This window comes from Orbicella franksi, chromosome 2 (genome assembly GCF_964199315.1).
Source record: "Orbicella franksi chromosome 2, jaOrbFran1.1, whole genome shotgun sequence".
NCBI classification, from domain to species: domain Eukaryota; kingdom Metazoa; phylum Cnidaria; class Anthozoa; order Scleractinia; family Merulinidae; genus Orbicella; species Orbicella franksi.
Genome location: NC_138146.1, coordinates 38573820 through 38592046, shown reverse-complemented (window position 1 = coordinate 38592046; position 18227 = coordinate 38573820). Strand labels below are relative to the sequence as shown.

Below are 18227 nucleotides of genomic sequence, written 5' to 3'. Positions count from 1 at the left end.
GAGTTGAAAAATAAACAATGTTGTGTTCAATTACAGCACTAATTTGAAACATTAACTAAAAGAAATTGATTTTAACACCTGTTATACTATCGACTCTTGTTTACTAACTCAATTCACTCGTTGGCACTTACCGATAGGTACAACTAATTGTAGTTATTAATTATTATTTTGATATTTACGCTGATCATTCGATACTTTCCTTTAAAAGACCACATGACAGCCTTTGGCTATGACCATATTAGGTCTTCTTTCGTGACAGCCTTCGCATAAAACTGACAGCAAGAAATCAGCCAGATTTCAGCCATAGACTCTACCATAATTGTCAAGACTTTTCTAAATCTTCTGCATGTTTTATTGCCGAGTGTTGCTCTGACTGCTCTAAAGTCGAATGGAAGGAGACGAGTTGAATAATAAGAACAGCGAGAAATGTATTATAAAAAATAAAGGGGACTGTTAATAGATTGATTGATAATGAGGCCCCTGGCGAAAGATGATTTAGACACTCTCCACGCGACACGCGCTGGTTTCCAAATCAGGACCGTTCTTGCAACTTCCATGCTGGCAGCCCCTTTGTTTGAAACAGCATCAGTTCTTTGAAACCCGGAGCTGAGAAGGGAAGATATGTAAGTTTTCTGTCTCAGTATATACTTTTGTGGAATATTAATAGCCTTTTCTGTAGTACTTTGTTTTGTGTTTATTGGCTTATTGCTTGATTTTCACCAATTAAATATATACAAACTGTGCTCGCTGAGTTTGACTAAACTGGGCCTTGAGCTAGGTCGTGCAGTTCGTGTTGTGGGTCGACTTTGTTTGTTTACCTTTTTCCATGATTTTATTGTTGTTTTTTTTTTCCTCAACTAGCGTCCTGGGAACAAAGTTTTTTTCGTTTACATTTAATTTGTCGATGAACATTGGCTCACACATTTCGTTCCATTCCTTTTGCAATTTAGGATTGTATAAAAACGGAATTTTGCATGGTGCAATCAAATTTTCCTGTGTTGGAAACCAATGAGGCTCGGAGAAAACACTGTCCGTTTCAAAGCGTTAATAAAAGCAATTTCCATCCATTGGCAACTGTCGTGTAGCTGTTTCCTGAAAAGTAGTTTCCCGGTTATTCTTGTAAATATAGTCAATACACGTTCGGCTCTACGTGTGCTGGTTCCTGAAAGTCGAAATTTAATATACATTGCTGCCTAACATGAAAACAGGTACACATAAGCTTATAGCAAAACAGTTTTCAAATGCTCATTTACAATCCACGCCATAATACTGATGGTGAGGACTATAGTAAATCAAAGACTTCATTTATGGCTAGGAAATCAATGAGGCGAATAAGATCAGTAAAATAGGCTTGAGCAGCTAACAACAGATTTAAGCTTAAAAGGTTAGTTTAAATACAGATTCGCGTAAACATTCTTGCAATTTTAATATTCTAGCACGCATGAAAAGCTGTTTTAGGAAACCTTTTCGGTTCAATAAAAATTGAAATCAAGGAAACCTGACTATAGCATCAGAAGAATCAAACGATGACAGTGAGCTGACTAAAAACTGACATTGCAAGAGAAATTTGCGACAAAAAGCGAACAGGTATAATTCGCAAAGTATTCTCAATATCTCAGTGTATCGGATACGGGTCAGATCAGGCCAGATCGAGTTGCATTCCTCCAGCACTTCTAGCGTTAAAGTGGTACTATGATCAAATTTTTCCCCCTTGACGTTTTAGGTGTATCGCATAGAATTCCGTGAAAGAATAAAAACGCCGTTGACCGTTTGCAAATATCTGCATAAGTTCTGGAGATATTTAAGTTTGAAAATTGTGTAAAATATGCAAATGAGATGACTGATGACGTCATATACTCAACCCAATTTTAAATCAAGTATATAAATAGAGCTATCTTGGTCAAATTGCAGCGCAGACCATTGGTCTGGAACCCAGAATGTTGCCATGGTAACCAAAATGTTAAGCTCATATTGTGGAGCACATTTAGTAGGATCGTACTGCAAAGAATCAAACATTTCTGATACAAATTGGCTGAGATATCTTTTTTCATCACATTTGATCAAAATTTGGTTGAGTATATGGCGTCATCACTGGGCCAATTTGCATATTTTAAAAACTTGAATATCTCTGGAACGAAAAGAGATATTTGAATATAGTAAACAGCATTTTTCCTCTGACACAGGCTACTTGTTTATGTTTTAAAATGGCTGTGATAGGAAAGATGCAATTTTCGTCATAGTACCACTTTAAGATGTTTGGGGTTAATGGTCAACCTTTTCAAGATATATAACTTGTTAAGATGCAAATGATAAGAGATATTTTAAACTAACAAATGATCAGAAATGTGAAAGCTGTCATTGTGTTAGCCTGCGAACGCAAACGTATTTCCGGCTGTCGCTTGTCTCCGCCGAAAATAACGTCTGCGAACCCGAGCCAGGAAACGATTTCTGTGACGTAATGACTTTTGTTTCTCCTTGGCCAATCAGATTCCATGATAGAATGAAACTCGAGTGCTCCTCGCAGCGAATACCTCGCGCAATAGTTCTGGGGCTACTTGAGCTAAATTGTGATTTGCTTAAAATTCCTACGTCACAGAAATCGTTTCCTGGCTCGGGTTCGCAGACGTTATTTTCGGCGGAGACAAGCGACAGCCGGAAATACGTCTGCGTCCGCAGGCTATCATTGTGTACACTGTACCACTTTTATCGTCGAACTTCGCAAGTAAAAATTGCTCAGAAATATTCTCTATCAAGATCTTTTCATGGGATTTACTAGGTACAAGGACTGATTTTTAATTTAAGTGAATACATTAAGCAGTATTCAATATCATAAAGATACAAAGTAAACAACCTGCAATAATGTGGGTGCCGCCCCCGCCCCGCCCACATCTCACGTCCCGCACAAAAAGTCCAACTATGCATAAGAGAGAAGTTTGCACTCGCTCGTTTCCATGTTAATGAGTTAGGGTCAGCACAAGAGACTAAACAGAGCATTCAATCGTGTCTGTACACTCGTGAGCGACGTTTGTTTGCTAAAAAAATAACGAGAAAACTCGCGAAGAAAGCGGACTGCAGGGACTGCGCCTTGTAAGTATTGGCGTTTGAAAGATTTCTTGTAATTTACCTCACACTTAATCTTCTCCGGCTACAGTGTCAACAGATCCTTATTAATGTTCCTTACACAACAGTCCGATCTCGCAATATTGAATGTTCACGTTTCATACACTTTCATTCACATAAATGTGAGTGTTTTTTTTCCACGGGTCCTCAAACGATCTGGTTTTGTCTGTTCTTCACAGTTTTAGAAATATCGTGACCCCGATTGAGCTCGGCTTTGCTTTAGTTGGTCGTACTTTAGAGGACAGTCCAGCGCGAACGTATCCTTCTAACACCTGTTTATACGTGACTCCAGTATAGAATATTGCCCGCGATCAGTCGGTTAGGAATCGCTCGCTCTATCAAGATGCTGAGTAGTAGATATTGACATGTTTGTATAAGCCGCCCTCGATTCAGCTAGAATCACAATTGAACCTCAATGTGCCATAGTCCTGGTCTGATTATTTGCAGGCAGATTTACTCCCAAATTTTCACTGCCCTCATCCTGTACTCTTATTTACTTGATGTTAACAATAAATGCATTTTTAACGTAAACACGCTTAACAAAAATTTTGTCGTACATAATCATGCACGCTCTACCTGCAATAATAAAAAATAAACAAACTTAACTGTGCAATTTTAGATCTAACAATTTTATAATCTTAGTTTTCTTTCGTTGGTGATAGTTATACGGTAATTTATGTTAATCGTGAGCCACATCTTGAAAATGACATCATCCGAAAATAATTAATCCTGCTTCTGAAGTCAACAGGTTGACGATGTTGAGTTTTTATGGCTGATGACTAACGGGGATTTTTTCATATCTTCTGCAGCAAATTTACTGATGTCTGAGAATTATTCGAGAATCCACCAAAAAAAATTCGTTTGATTCTAATGACCCTCCAACGTGTTTATATTATGCATTAGCACTTTCTCATCGTCAAGTTGTATTTTGCTCAATGATCGGCGAGTCGCCAAGGGTATGGTTGGTGTAAATTGTGTCTGTTTGCCAGCTCAGTCGTATGGGACTGTCTCAGAAACGGCGGAAACCGAGCCTACTCTTTTGTTCGTGCGAAAAATCTCGAAACAATAGTGGTATAGCAGAACCTAATTGAATGTTTGAATATTTAATCTTGAACACCTTGAGACAAGATGCTATTAGCATAAGTGAGTTAGCTTTGTTTGGGGTGCGACAAAAGCTTTACAGCACTGTGACTCAACATAAACAACCAAATCATACAAATACGGTCACTTGTAAAGACTGTGCAAAAGTAGAAATTTTTAAAATGTACCCTAAATTTACTTCATTTTCATGGTCGCCGTGCGGCACCCCCTCGAGATTAAACGGTTGATTCGTTTAATTTTGATGCAGGATAGAAAGTTTGTTGGTTTCTTTTCCTTAGAAAGAATCAATTTAATTAGATTTCTTTTACCTTGCGACTCCGCTAGATGCATGCGCATGTACATGTACCTGTTCTTGTTTATTTTTGCAGTGTTGAGTTTTTGGTTACTCTATCATTCGTGGGTCATCAGTTGTCTCAAAATGTTTAGTCCTTTCTCGTAATTAGATATGCATAATACGATTAGGAGAGCAGGATATAAAGTGCCCATACCGAACTCTTGCATAACTTTATGGATCATGAACTGAACACTAAGACAAAACAAACAATAGTTTTTCTTTGATTATTGGGTTATTAATTGAATCCTTTCATATGCCGACTTAAATGAGATGAAAATGAGCGAAGTTACGACGTCCTTTAGTGTGTCACTCATTTTCATTTTCGTGCGTTTTAGTCTCTGGGTCTACCCGACTGAAAATACCTGTGTATTGGTTTTATGATATCAAGATAGTGAGCTCTGTTTTACTTCTGTTGGCCGATGTCTAAAACCGTGAGTATAGCCGGTTTTATGCCGGACTGACCGGTCACGCATCGTTAAGCGTTAGCAGGATCCGGATGCATATAAATTTGTAAGTAGTATACATAAATTACCGCCTGTAAAGCGGGAATCTTAGTTCAACCACATTGTGCAACAGTCTTGTTCTGACCGGCTGATTCACTCCGTCTTAAATTTACAAACTGAAGGTAAGGGCCGAACATTTACTCTGTTCTTAGTGGAATTCGAAGAAGGGGCAGTCGTATTTGTAATTGTTGATGTATCAGTGCATTTTTTTTCGATGAGAAAGGTCAATTGGTAAATAATACAAACAACTGGTCTCAAAAGCTGGGCTGGCTGTCATCTTGTCGTTTTCGTTAAGGAAGAATCCATTTTCTTCTACGCATGGATTAGACACCACAACCTGTTTGTGGATTCTTTTCATCTCTTGCTGAGCTTTATTTGCTTCAGATGAGCAGAAGATGAAAACGGGAAAACACGTCCCGGACAGTAGGAAAATTTCCAATGCTCAGTAACCGTGAAATGCACGCTTGCTTATGATTCTTTTACCGTGTAGATAATCTGTAGAATGCAGTTTTCACGGTAAATAATTCCGAGGAACCGTTAACGTGATTAATCAGGTACCGTTCACTCTAATGTGTTTTTTATTGATGCGTTTCGTTGATGCATTTTCGCATGATACACTATTAAGGGGCAAACACTTAACTTAATTGAAAATGTTAACTTGTCACGGAGTGGCGCGCTTTAAACACGAAGCCTTTTCGTATAAGTGTTAAACACAGTGAGTGGTGTTTGCGTGATGAAGCCGCATTTTTCGATCGTACCAGTGTGGACGTTAAATGGCGAAAACTCGTCCTTGACGCGTGGCATAGCTGGAGCTCTTGTAAGTAAATGGTTACTACAAGCAGGCAAACGGGGCCGCCACTTTCGGGTAGCCGTTACCTTCGGATGGTTATACAACGTTTACGCACTAACAGTCGTTTCAAACAAAGCGGACGCGCAACGCAAGAATTTTAAAGTTCCTCTTAGGTATGTTCTAACAACCCACATAAACAAAGCAGACTGTATATTAAGCCTGGGCCTAATTTCGGATGAAACTAATTTCCCCCATAAAACTCTAGGGAAGTAAATGCCCTTCTCAATTGTTTAGGCAAGACAGTCATTGCTGCTTTGCTGAGACATGCACAAAGGCGGAGCGCACATGTGCCCTATGCCTGCCCACTCCCCGGGGAATCAGAAGACCCTATCAAAAAAGTCTTTAAGTGTGTAGGTGGTCGAGAGGGTATGATTTTGATGATACATTCTGGAAAATTCCCTCGGCAAAGAGGACTGAGACCAAGCGAGACACCTTAATGATGCTTACACAAGTAATTTAGTATTTATTGAACAGCGGTTTGTTTCGGTTCAGTTGTCAGCTTTTCACTTCTGCTTGCTTGCGGTTAACTTTCACTCTGGGTTGCTTGCGGTAAGCTTTTGCTCTGGTTTGCTCGCTGTTAGCTTTCCTTTCTTGGCTAGGTCTATACTGTATGTATATATATTTTTTATGTCTGCATTTTACGTAGTTCAAAATTCACCGCCTGTCCACACTTTGAATTTTACGGCATACGGTAACTTGCGTTTCGCTGGTATCGCTATAGTGATAAGTGACCTCAGCGCAGATCCGATCAACCAAGGTTTGTCTCATAGATCTCATGGATGTGACGAAAAAAGTGATTCTTTTTCTTCTCTCTCTAGCTAAGATAGACTAGGAGTAAAATATGTTTATTTTATTCACAGCTATTTCTGAAGATAACTATTTTTCGAGTTAGCCTGATTTCGAACTGGATTTCCAGTTAGATGTCGAATCAAACGGAAACATATCCGGTTGAATTCAAACGCCGCTCAACAGAAGAGCAGCCTTTGAATCAGTTTGTTCAGGCACAGGTGCCGTGCGGCAAAACACGATAAGATTGGCAGGCTTCGTCGCGAGCATCGGCTGATTTTTATTAGTGCATAAATTACTGAAACGTACTTTCAATAAAACAGCGTTCGTTGATGTATTAAAAGATGAGTGGCTTGACTGTTCAAGCCAAAGAGAACAAAATACAGCAGGAAAAAAATCCATCTTTTACCCGAGTTCGCGGTTAGCTCTCAGAACACGATCGCGAAGAAATTACTATAGGAGACAATTGCTTTCAGTGGTAATTAATTTTTGTTGTTTCCTTCGTGATAATAGCTCCAGATTTCGCGTCAACAAAAACCATTTTGAAGGCAGGCAATCTTGCGATTGAATTTGCTTTTATCGACATATTGCTCAGTCACAGCAAAAATTTAGTAACCGCTTATCGATTGCAAATGTATTCCGAGTCATTTGAGATATTCCATCTCGTCGAATTTAGTTCGACTGAAGCCGGACTCCGAAGGAGTCGTTCCATAGCCTTCCATAACTTTAAAATGAGTTGGGTTTGTTTCGATAGTAGAAAGGGGCATTTGGCACAGCCGGAAAATAAATAACAAACAGGTATTTATTGCCCAACCTGCATTTCAATTCTTTACAGTCACACACAATATGATAAGTACTTTTTTTTGTACGTCTTAGTATGACTGATGGAAGCGTTCGGCAAATCGAAATCAGCTGGCGTCGAAAACATAACATTTTGACGCAAACTTCAAATATTTATTTCATTGCCAGTTTTGACCTTTTTGTCCCTACTGTCTTAGTTTTCGTTTCATTTCTGTTAAATCGAATGAATAGTAGCGCTTGAAGATAAAACAGCTCGTACAAATTTACTAGTAACGCTAAGTAAGGCGGAAGTAATTTAAGAGCTAATTTTACATGTTTGCATTTATTTCGCTACGGATCGAGGATCTCCAAGTAACTGCTGACGTCCAATAATAATCATTGCCGTGTTGTTGGTGAGACCCAGACGTAAGCAAACTTTAATGTTTCGATGCCATTATCGAAGGAAATTCTTGTTCAGTGTAATAGGTGCTGTCGCTTGTCACCTCCAAATATTATGTAGGTGCTTTGGCAAAGACAAATGTCTTGAAAGGCTATCCATGTTTGTCGAGATTCGTCATGTTCGAAGTGTCTTCGAACGAAAAGGGACAGATGGAACGCAAGGGATTGTGGCCGGTACAAAATGGAAACTGATCACATCCAGAATTATTTAGTACCAAATAGAAGATGGTGTTCCTGGTTTTTTCCCAAAATAATACACCCTTGAAGTCTAGAAAAATTGCTAGTTCATCTATGAAAAATAATAATGCTCAGCTCACTGAGCTCCAAGTCCAATAACGGGTATACAGCCGCTATATTCTAAAGCCCCATTAATGCTATAAGCAAGTTTACAATGGCTGCATCGTGAGTTTCACGCAGCAAAAAATGAACAAAATCTTAAAGGAACGGGATTCTGGTTGATGCCATCTAATAATGATGCCCGTCTCAAACCAGTGAAACCAACCATCACCATTATTTTTATTGGAGTAAAAATTAACAGAACTTTAAAAGTCCCTTTCGTAGTTAAGAATCCAAATCATGATTACCCTGGTCCTAGAGGCTTTCTGTTTTGTTTCCGCGACTGAAACGAAAATGCCGTCATGGGGATTCGTAACGGGGATTGAGAAATAAAGAGAGAAAAGCTCTAGCGACGTAACCAGCTTTCGTTACATCGCTCTTTCCAGTGAGATTGTCACGTCAGCATTTCTTAGCGTGACATCAACCAATAGAAATCGTTTTCCTCATCTTGCTGACGTACGCGAAGAAGAACTTATGAGAAACGACGTCAAGTGTGGTTGAGAAAAAAAAATTGTAAAAGTTTGTGGAATTTTGGGTAATTTGATTTCCTTGGCACTCGAATCTGAATGAGAAGGTACAGGTAATGCAAACGTGGTGTTACTTACAAAATCAAGTGTCGCCAACATTAGCATACATGTAGGCTAAACAAGATTTTTGTCTGATTTTAGATCCAACCGAAAACAACATGTTAAATGTGAGGATAGTCAAAGGTGGCTGCCGTGGTCGTGAAGCTGTTAGGTTTGGAGTGGTAAGTGTCAACTTTTTGCTCTCCAAAAAGCTAGTTGGTTCAAATACTTCATTCATGGTCAAGAAATCTACCTTTTGATGTCAAACTACATGCCAAAACTGTTGTTTCTGGGGGGAAGATTCCTTCAAAACCGATTCCCGCGATTTCTTTGCGGTAACCTTATTTTCATGTCTCCATTTCAAAAGGCTTTGTTTAATTTCTGGAAGTTTTTTCCAGAGTTAACCATAACCACAAATAAATGCCCAATTGGCCATATTCTATACAGTTTTTGCTGAAAAACGTCGAACATTAGCGAGAAGATTTTGAACGTGTCAAGTGTAGCGTATAATAAACTAGCTTCAGTAGATGCCGTGACTTCAGCTGACGGCCCAGACTGAACATATTATTTATTCATTCAGTTATGAACAGTAAATACATTTATAGAAAACGTATGTTCTGCTCAAGCCCGGAAATCCGTTAGTTAAATTAAAATAACTTTTGGAATTACGAGAGGTTTGAATAAGACGTTCCGTCGACATTTTGATGGCTTGTTCTAATGGAGGCCCAACAGTCACAACTGTCTAACAGAAATGTATTGATGGGAAGTGACATTCAAACCAGCCTCTTGAGAATTCTTCATCTCTCAGTTTAGAAGTGTCAAGCGATTGGCTTTGTGCTTAATCTTGCGATTTTTATTATGGTAAGCCAAGCTACAAAATTTCGCAGCCACAGAATCAAAATACGTTTAAGCTTAATTTTTTGTATCGCTCGGGATTTTAAACCAAAATAGAATCTCGAAAAATGGTTGCCGATAGGGATTCCCTTAGAAAATCTGTGAAAATTTTTCTTGATTAAAGACCATTCAAGGCAGTATAAGTCATATAGATACTGCGTTTTGAAAAAGAAAACGGCTATGTTATTTTGTAAACAGTGAGACCAACCGCGAACTTAGACAATACATCTTGTCAAAAGAATGTAGAGCAAAAGAAATCGTTTTGGAGCGAGGAGGACAGCTTCATTGGTAGCATTTAACATTACAATACAAAGCTAATCTCATAGCCAAGACACACTGCTGGCTTGCATAAAATTTCAATTGGTCATCTCAACTATTCCCGTGTTTTCTCGACAGACGTTTATTTTAATAGCCTTTAAATGAAGTGAATGTTTTAAAATCCTCACTAAATGTCGCAAACTAAAAGTTGTGGAAGGAAGTAAAATAGGTTAAAATGAAGATTTAGGCCTAACAGTCATCATATTTCAGATATGTCCATTTGGTTTTGCTTCTAGAATAGATCCTGTTGAGATTTACAATAGAAATGAGAACGTCGATTTCATCTCCTAGGGTATTTTTCGGACATTTGAAGGGGTTGTCAGTCCCCACAGTGGGGCCCTTAAGGCTCTGCCTAGCCGGGGACGGGGTATTTGTCAAACTAAGAGGACGACAAAGAATTTTATCACCCAGTACAATTTTAAAACCGCATGGAAGTGTGTTTGGAGGAACGACAGGTGTACACTGTTTGTAACACAATCAACAATTTCTTTGTGGTTTCTCAAGAAGCAAAAAGGCCGATTTTAAAGATTTTATCGATACCAGACAGAATCTTTGTTTTATGTATAAACGATCAGGGTTATCTGAATCGATTTTCCTATACGACCATCGACTTTTTAGAAATCTGGCGCGTTTGTGTTTCTAAGCAGCGAGGGGTTTTCATCACTTTCTATCATATTTTTATCAATATCAATACGCTTTATTCTAGAAATTGTTGATTGCATGAATATTAAAAACAATAACTTCATGCTGTGCACAACTGCACGATAAATATTCATATGGTAGTGTAGCGGTGGTACAATTGCATACAAATGTGTGACAAAATTAGAAAGGTGACTGATCTCTTTCTTGTGAGGCTAAATCCCTCAAATGTGGTAAGTGAAATCTCTTGGCAAGCGTCTACGACAAAATCCTTGACTGCGAAACTCGCTCTTGGGCCGAGTCTGAGTTCTTTTCCGGTCATAATCAGCTATTTAGAAATTCCTTTGGCTTCCTATTCTTTATGAACTTTTTTGAGTCGTTAATTGTCAGATAAGTTAAGACCTACTTCAGATTTTAGTTTCACCAGGCTAAGTAAATATTCTCTATGTAAGAAGTGTTTGTATTTTTCGAATAGGATCGGTTATTATTTCTTTGTGTTATTGTTAGTCAAACTTTCTCAGAATCGTTCACTTCTCGTTGTTGGTTCCTCGCTCGAGCTAAAGATCGTGCTCTGCGTTGCTCACGCGCTCGAGCGCCGAGGTCGCGATTTTATTATGATTTGTTGACCAAGATATCGTAGAGTTTTCTAACATAACGATGTGAAGGAACAAAACAAGTTCTACAAGCTTCTACAATTTCAGGTGAACACGAATTGTCAGAAATATTATTATTATTATTATTAAGACAATGGAAAACAACCCCAACATAAAAATCACTGAAACAAGCATGCTGTGTAACACGCTATAAATGCTAATTTCATATGGAGTCTCACGATGACCTACAAAACAGTATTTGTTTGCCGTTTCCTACTGGACGTCTCTCGCGGTGACCAGTTTTCATATGTACGCCGCGAATTCGAAAAGGGCCTGGTGCCCTTTTCTCGAAAGTCCCGGAAACTTTTCGGGCCTGGAAAGCCAGAGCAAAATCTCGAACCTTACGATTCCAGAGCTGTTTTATTCAAGAAGTTTCAGGCGTATATACTTCGCCGTTTTTAGATACAGATGAACTAAACATGGCTTTACGGGCCCGAAAAGTTTCCAGGGCTTTCGAGAAACGGACCCCTGGAGCCCGTTTCTCGAAGGTCCCGAAAAGTTTTCGCACCCGAAAAGCCGTAGCAAAATCTCAAACCTTATGACTTCAGAGCTGTTTTATGCACATATTCTTAATATAAACAGAGGCTCTCTTCATACAAGAAGTTTCAGGCGTATACATCTCTCTGTCTTTAAATACCGGTGAACTAAAAATGGCTTTGCGGGCCCGAAAAGTTTCCGGCGCTTTTGAGAAACGGGCCCCTGGATCGAATAACGACGCAGTGCATTGTGGTATTGTTATCATTGCAACGGTCTCTACAATCTCTGAAGCTTCGATAGTCGGGATAGAACTCCGGTTCACCTCAGCGTTCATGGTCGCAATCGCTAATGTCGCTGAAGAGTTGCTCTGTATGATTGCAACACTCCCCACAGTTGAACTTTTTTTCTGCGATCACAGTTGTGGTACCGATCATATGAGACCAGCCCATTGTAGTCTCGTTGAAACAAAACTCATTGTTTCGCTTGGAAGCACTCGTTAAGTCCTTAATGAAAACAACCTCGTATCTGTTAGGAATAAAAACGTCCATATTATTTCAGAGCAAATGTACTTTTGACGTGTCCTATAGGAGGGGCATTTGCACACTTCTGTAAGCCTAACCTCACCGTGAAGTATTTGTTATGGAACAGAAAGGCAAATGCCCGTTTGGAATTGATGGAACCATAACTTCACATCTTCAATGTTATCGTTGTTACTCGAAAAAGCACCGTGACGTTTATTAATTAATTTTTTCGTCATTTTGAAGCAGCACTTATTCGATCGAGGACGGCGGCTATTAAAAACCGTTTTTAGACGAAACGTAGGAAGTCGTATTTTTATTAAAAAAAAAAAAAGCAACCGCAAGCAAAGTTTTCGTTCTTGTGAAATTTTGTGTAAGAAGTTTTTCGTTGTGCTATGGTGTGTAAATGTTTGTACGTCATCTGTAGTTATCTTTTGGAGGCACAAATTTTGCTCATAAACAAATCTTAAGCACCCAAGGAACTTGGTAATGTTTTGCAGCTTTGGCGAGCATGTTCGACGCTTATGAGAAGCAAAGTGGAGACACGGGCCAGAACGCAACAAGTGAGTTATCCATCCAATAACTACTTTGATGATGACTTGGACAAATCCCAGTCTGAGGAGCTGAAGAGCCCAGTGTGTTCGTACAACGAGTGGGATCCTCTTGAAGAAGTCATCGTGGGACGTGTTGAAGGTGAACTCTCTAAGATTTGCGCGCTATTTTGCCTAGGCAAATACCTATAAATAAACCTCCTCGCAAAACTATATACAAATGTAACGGAGAATTAAAACAGTACTCAACGCTTTTCAGCAAAGCTAAACTCGGTAGGTTATCTAAATCTATTTCGACAGCTTTTCGACTCGACTTACACACGGCTTATTATTAGTGAGAGTTCTGCTTTCGTGTTTATAAATGTTTTTTTTCTCAATGACTACAGATGCGCTAATCTCGCCAACCTTGGCCATTAATATTCATTTGGTATTTATTATATGGCTGTATCACAAGGACTGGGAGCTACCGAATTCACGAATTTGATTGGCTGAAATCGATATTGAAAGCGGTCTAGATTTTCCCACCTAGAACGGCATCTAGTCCGGTAATGTTTTGTAATGAAAAAGTTGCAAACTGAAATGCAAAACTATGGACTATTTTCTTCTGACGATATTTATTTATGGAAGTGCTAGAAAGCCTGATGAGAAAAGAAAAGTAAAGATGACGAGCAGACTTTGGCAGAATTAAGTTCAGCTCATCGCCGTTCGCAAGCAAAATGCCGGCTAGTACAAACCAGTTACATTAAACGAATTAAATTTTTCTTTTTTGCCATATAATAAAAATCGGTCTTGTGTACAGACCTCACTGCGTTCGGTCTGTACTCACGACCTCAGTCAAGATTCTCCCATACAGACCGACCAAACTCGATTAATAAGTCGTAATTCGGCCCATTTCTTATAATTCCTTACATCGAGGAACTGTTTGCTCATTTACTTTTCATTGACAAGGGCAAGAAAGACTGCGCATTTTTTGTTATTCATTAGCATCTTTAAGGTGTGGCAAAAGTTATTTATAAACAATCGTTCTTTTGGGCGATTCATACAGTTTTGTTTATTTATTTCAGGGGCTACTGTACCACAGTTTTCCGTAGAAGTCAAGGCAAACACCTATGAGAAAAACTGGCCATTTTTCGGCCAGTTTGGAGGCCAATCTTTTCCAAAAGAGCACCTTAAGAAAGCGCAAGTGGAGATTGAAGAATTCTGTAACATTTTGCGACATGAAGGAGTCACAGTGCGCCGTCCTGAAGTGATTAACTTCTCAGAGGTAATTAGAGGAAATAAAGGCTTAGTAAAACAGATAAATCCCGTGTTTCTTTCACCAATCCACTCTTTCTCAAATGATCTTGTAGTTTTGTATGGTGCGATCATCATTTGACAGCTGATTGATGCTGTTAGTGTGCGTGCAAGTTTGGAGAGCACGAAAAGAGCTTACAGTTGCTCGAGGTGCAGGAATCTGATGCGCAGCTAAGGAGTTTGGTAACTCCACCAATGGAACGATGCGCCCTTACGTATACTGAGTTTGATAGCTCGGCTTTGCGAATTATGCTGTAATTTATGTTTCCGCCTTTAGTTCATACTCATTTCGTTGTCAATCAATATCTGTTTAACTGGTCCTTACAGGTTTTCAAAACTCCAGATTTTCAGTCATGCGGGCTGTATGCAGCCATGCCACGTGACATCCTGCTTGTGGTCGGTGACGAAATCATTGAGGCGCCCATGGCATGGCGGTCTCGTTTCTTTGAATACCGCGCCTACAGGCCCCTTCTAAAGGAGTACTTCAAAGGAGGTGCCAAATGGACGACTGCACCCAAACCTCTTATGTGTGACGCCTTGTATGATCAGGTTAAGAGCATAAATTTGTCGTGTTTCATCCAGAATTTGTAAAGTTCGCATAATGTCATGAAGATATCTTTAAACGAAAGCAAGGGCGGGGCTAGGGATTTGGGAATTTTTACTTAGCGCGCTGCGTGGCTAACGTTAAAAAACGTCTGCTTTTGCTAGAGTCCTTGCAAAACGCAAACTTCAATTTTAAATCATTACCACTTGCAAACGAGAGAAAAATGAATTTCGTCATGTCAAAACGTTCTTGCTCGTGTTGTCTAACGTTCGCCTGCAATATTTCCTTAAAAAATAACAGGTATATATAAATGTAAGCCAAATCTGTCGTCACGAAACTTATAGTAGAAAAGAGGATTGTGTCTGATTTAGCTGCAGTTAAAACACAGCTGTGTAAAATTAGTGTCTATGACAAACAAAAACTCGCGCCCATCAGGATAGTTGCTATAATTAATGCATCGCCAGTTAAGGCCTAGACACAAATAGAGATATTTCATTATATTTTTGTCATTGAGAAAGATCCAAAGATGATCGACTATTCTCAATCAGATATACTTTAATCTCAAATCACTTGTTTGTGCAGTTCACTTGCTTTCACTTTGCTCGCTCTTGAAGAATGTGAAAGAAATATAAATATGTTGTCGTGAATTTCCAGGACTATCCAATACGCACTGTTGAGGATCGTCATAGGTTGGCCGCCCAAGGAAAGTTTGTGACCACTGAATTTGAACCATGCTTTGATGCCGCTGATTTCATTCGAGCCGGACGAGATATATTCGTCCAAAGGAGTCAGGTATTCTAGTTTTCAATTTTCTACTTTTGGTAATGGTTGTTTATCGAGTATATAACCAATAGCTGGTTTTCGCATGACGTCACCAAAACTATTTATCTTCCTGAGATTTTGCTTAAATGATGTATAAGAGCAGCTGAAAACTAATATTCATAAAAATTTTCGCTCCGAATGGGTTCTTGGTTTTGTGATACACTACGCTTGAATTTCTAAGCTTTTGCGTGACGCGGCATTCACAAGACGGCCTAGCGAGCTGCCATGATGGTTAAAAAAGTGACTTATTTCGGGGAACTTGGCTATCTGAACAGTTCATGTCTTAGACAAAGTATTATTTTAATGTTTTAGAGTTCCTCGAGGGATAAATTCACGTCTTTGTAGCAAAACTCAGTGACAGATGTTTCTGTTGGTTTCCGGCCGCCATGTTGGTGTCCATACGGATGGGCACCAGCATGGCTTCTCCATACAAATCTCTATAAATTTGGGTAAAAAATTTCTCCGCATATCTCGCATAAGAAAAATTGCTGTGACCAGAATTTTGGCGAGAGTCTTCGCATATTTACCTACTTTCATTTCCCAGATTCTGGACTGTATCTATTGACCGGTTTTGATTTTTATTTTGATCTATTTTGAATTGCGTGACACTGAAAACCAGCAATAGCATCAAACGGTAGATATGGACAGACAGACAGACAGACAGACAGACAGACAGACAGAAAGTCAGTCAGTCAGTCAGTCAATCAATCAGTCAATCAATTAATCAATCAATCAATCCATCAGTCAGTCAGTCATTCAGTCAATCAGTCAGCAATCAATCAAACAATCAATCAATCAGCAGTCAATCAATCAATCAGTCAATGAATCAATCAGTCAGTCAGCAATCAATCAATCAATCAGTCAGTCAGTCAGTCAGCAATCAATCAAGCAGCAATCAATCAATCAATCAATCAATCAATCATCAGTCAGTCAGTCAATCAGCGATCAATTAATCAGTCAGTTAGTCAATCAATCAGTCAGCAATGAATCAATCAATCAGTCAGTCAGTCAGTCAGCAGGAATTTGTTTCAAACTGCTCAAGAATGTTAGGAGACGTGTTGCAAGTAGTATTTCAGTTCTTGTCTGGCTGATAGTAACCCAACACTCCAGAAATATTTTTTTTGTCTTTCATGACGATCGTATTTTACTATTAATCCCCTATCGTTTCAGGTCACCAACAACCTTGGTATTGAGTGGATGAGCCGCCATCTTGGTGAACGCGGATATCGTGTTCATAAATTATCTTTTGATGATCCTAACCCGATGCATATCGACGCCACTTTCAACATCATTGGACCAGGATTAGTACTGTCCAATCCTGACAGGCCTTGTCATCAGATTGATATGTTTCACAAGGCTGGCTGGACAGTAGTCAAGCCACCTACTCCTCTCATTCCGGACACACACCCATTATGGATGTCGTCCAAGTGGCTGTCCATGAATGTTCTCATGTTGGATCCAACCAGAGTCGTGGTCGATAAAAACGAGACAACCACTCAAAAGGTAGTTTTGATGAAGAAAAAACTATTTCTGAGATATAGATAAAAGGTTCCTCTTGCTGCTTTCTAACTCATTACAGTCTTCTGTTTCAAAAGCCTAAGTTTGCGTTAGAGCTCGCGAGCTGCTCGAAAATTTCACGCTCGTTCTAAATCCTTATGGCACGCCACGTTGTCTTGCAATGTCTGAGCTTTCTTTAAACACTGCGCCTCCCTGACCCGGAAGTATTTTTGCTGCAGAAAAAGGTTTAAGTGGTACTGTGAGCTGTTGCCATGCAGTCGACAAAATGATTGATTATTTTCATAATGTGATTTACTGATGTCGGATTCTCTTTGATCAAATATGCTATGGAAAATCTTATCATTACCATCTCAGCCTCACTCTCAGAAGTCTGGGACTATCTTTTAGACAAAAAGAAACGGAACCCCTTAAGAAGTTGTCAAACGGTTATCAACGAAAGTAAACGATGTACAACACGGTAACTTCTTTTGATAAGACAACCTTATACCTAGAGTCTTCGTTTTCCTTGACCAGCGGTCGGCAAGTGAGCTTCTTTTTGCTGAGTCAAGCTTGCAGTAAGGAACGAAGACTCGAGGAATGATTCGAACGAAATTGTTTAACACAGCATTTTTTTCTCACTAGATGTTCGAGAATCTTGGAATCAAGTGTATCCCAATTTCCATCCGCTTTGCCAATTCTCTCGGAGGAGGTTTCCACTGCTGGACCTGTGATGTCAGGCGCCATGGAACCTTGGAGTCGTATTTTTAGTTTGACTCTTCATATTTCCTGGATTTTACAAAATTGACATTGCTGTCATAATCCAGTATTCTTATTTAAGTGTTCAGATACATATGTTGCGCTGATTGCAGTGAATTTATCGGCTCCTCCTGGTTGCTAAGAGGTCCTCAAAGGACGGATTTTATGCACCCTTTGAACAACATCGACCAGGAGTAAAATTATTCCTTTTTTAAAAAATATTTATATGCGTTTTATGAACTTATTGCTAGGTGTTGCTTGTTAGCTAGGAGACCAAACACCTTGTAGTTAGTTGTTTTATGAGAGTGTTATAACGGAAAGTAATAAAACAGATCAGAAAAAGTTGATCCTGTTTTGTCTATTTACCATTGACGTTTGTGTTGTTGTTATAATACAGTGAACTACCATAAGGCTCAAAACAAGTACGAAA

General features: G+C 39.2%; 1 protein-coding gene across 5 annotated transcripts; it reads left to right on the top strand.

The window, feature by feature from the left end:
• Window positions 1-388: 388 nt before the first annotated feature.
• LOC145479761 (glycine amidinotransferase, mitochondrial-like) lies at window positions 389-18160 on the top strand. 5 transcript variants are annotated; one of them, XM_081458207.1, is made up of 8 exons: window positions 389-623; window positions 8938-9017; window positions 12835-13027; window positions 13950-14149; window positions 14506-14727; window positions 15377-15514; window positions 16715-17047; window positions 17684-18160. In XM_081458207.1, exons 2-8 carry the CDS (start codon window positions 8955-8957, stop codon window positions 17807-17809), a joined length of 1275 nt encoding a protein of 424 aa, XP_081314333.1. In that variant the 5' UTR covers window positions 389-623; window positions 8938-8954; the 3' UTR covers window positions 17810-18160. The 5 variants fall into 5 exon arrangements, with proteins under 5 accessions (XP_081314333.1, XP_081314329.1, XP_081314330.1 ...); XM_081458203.1 differs by lacking the exon at window positions 389-623 and adding an exon at window positions 2887-3087; XM_081458204.1 differs by lacking the exon at window positions 389-623 and adding an exon at window positions 3726-5180.
• Window positions 18161-18227: the final 67 nt, after the last annotated feature.

Bases quoted from the DNA above. Each gene is read 5' to 3' on its own strand.
- LOC145479761 (XM_081458207.1), top strand. From the start codon at position 8,955: ATGTTAAATGTGAGGATAGTCAAAGGTGGCTGCCGTGGTCGTGAAGCT. The intron at 14,150-14,505 runs GTAATTAGAGGA...TGGTCCTTACAG, and splicing joins AAGTGATTAACTTCTCAGAG to GTTTTCAAAACTCCAGATTT. The intron at 15,515-16,714 runs GTATTCTAGTTT...CTATCGTTTCAG, and splicing joins TATTCGTCCAAAGGAGTCAG to GTCACCAACAACCTTGGTAT.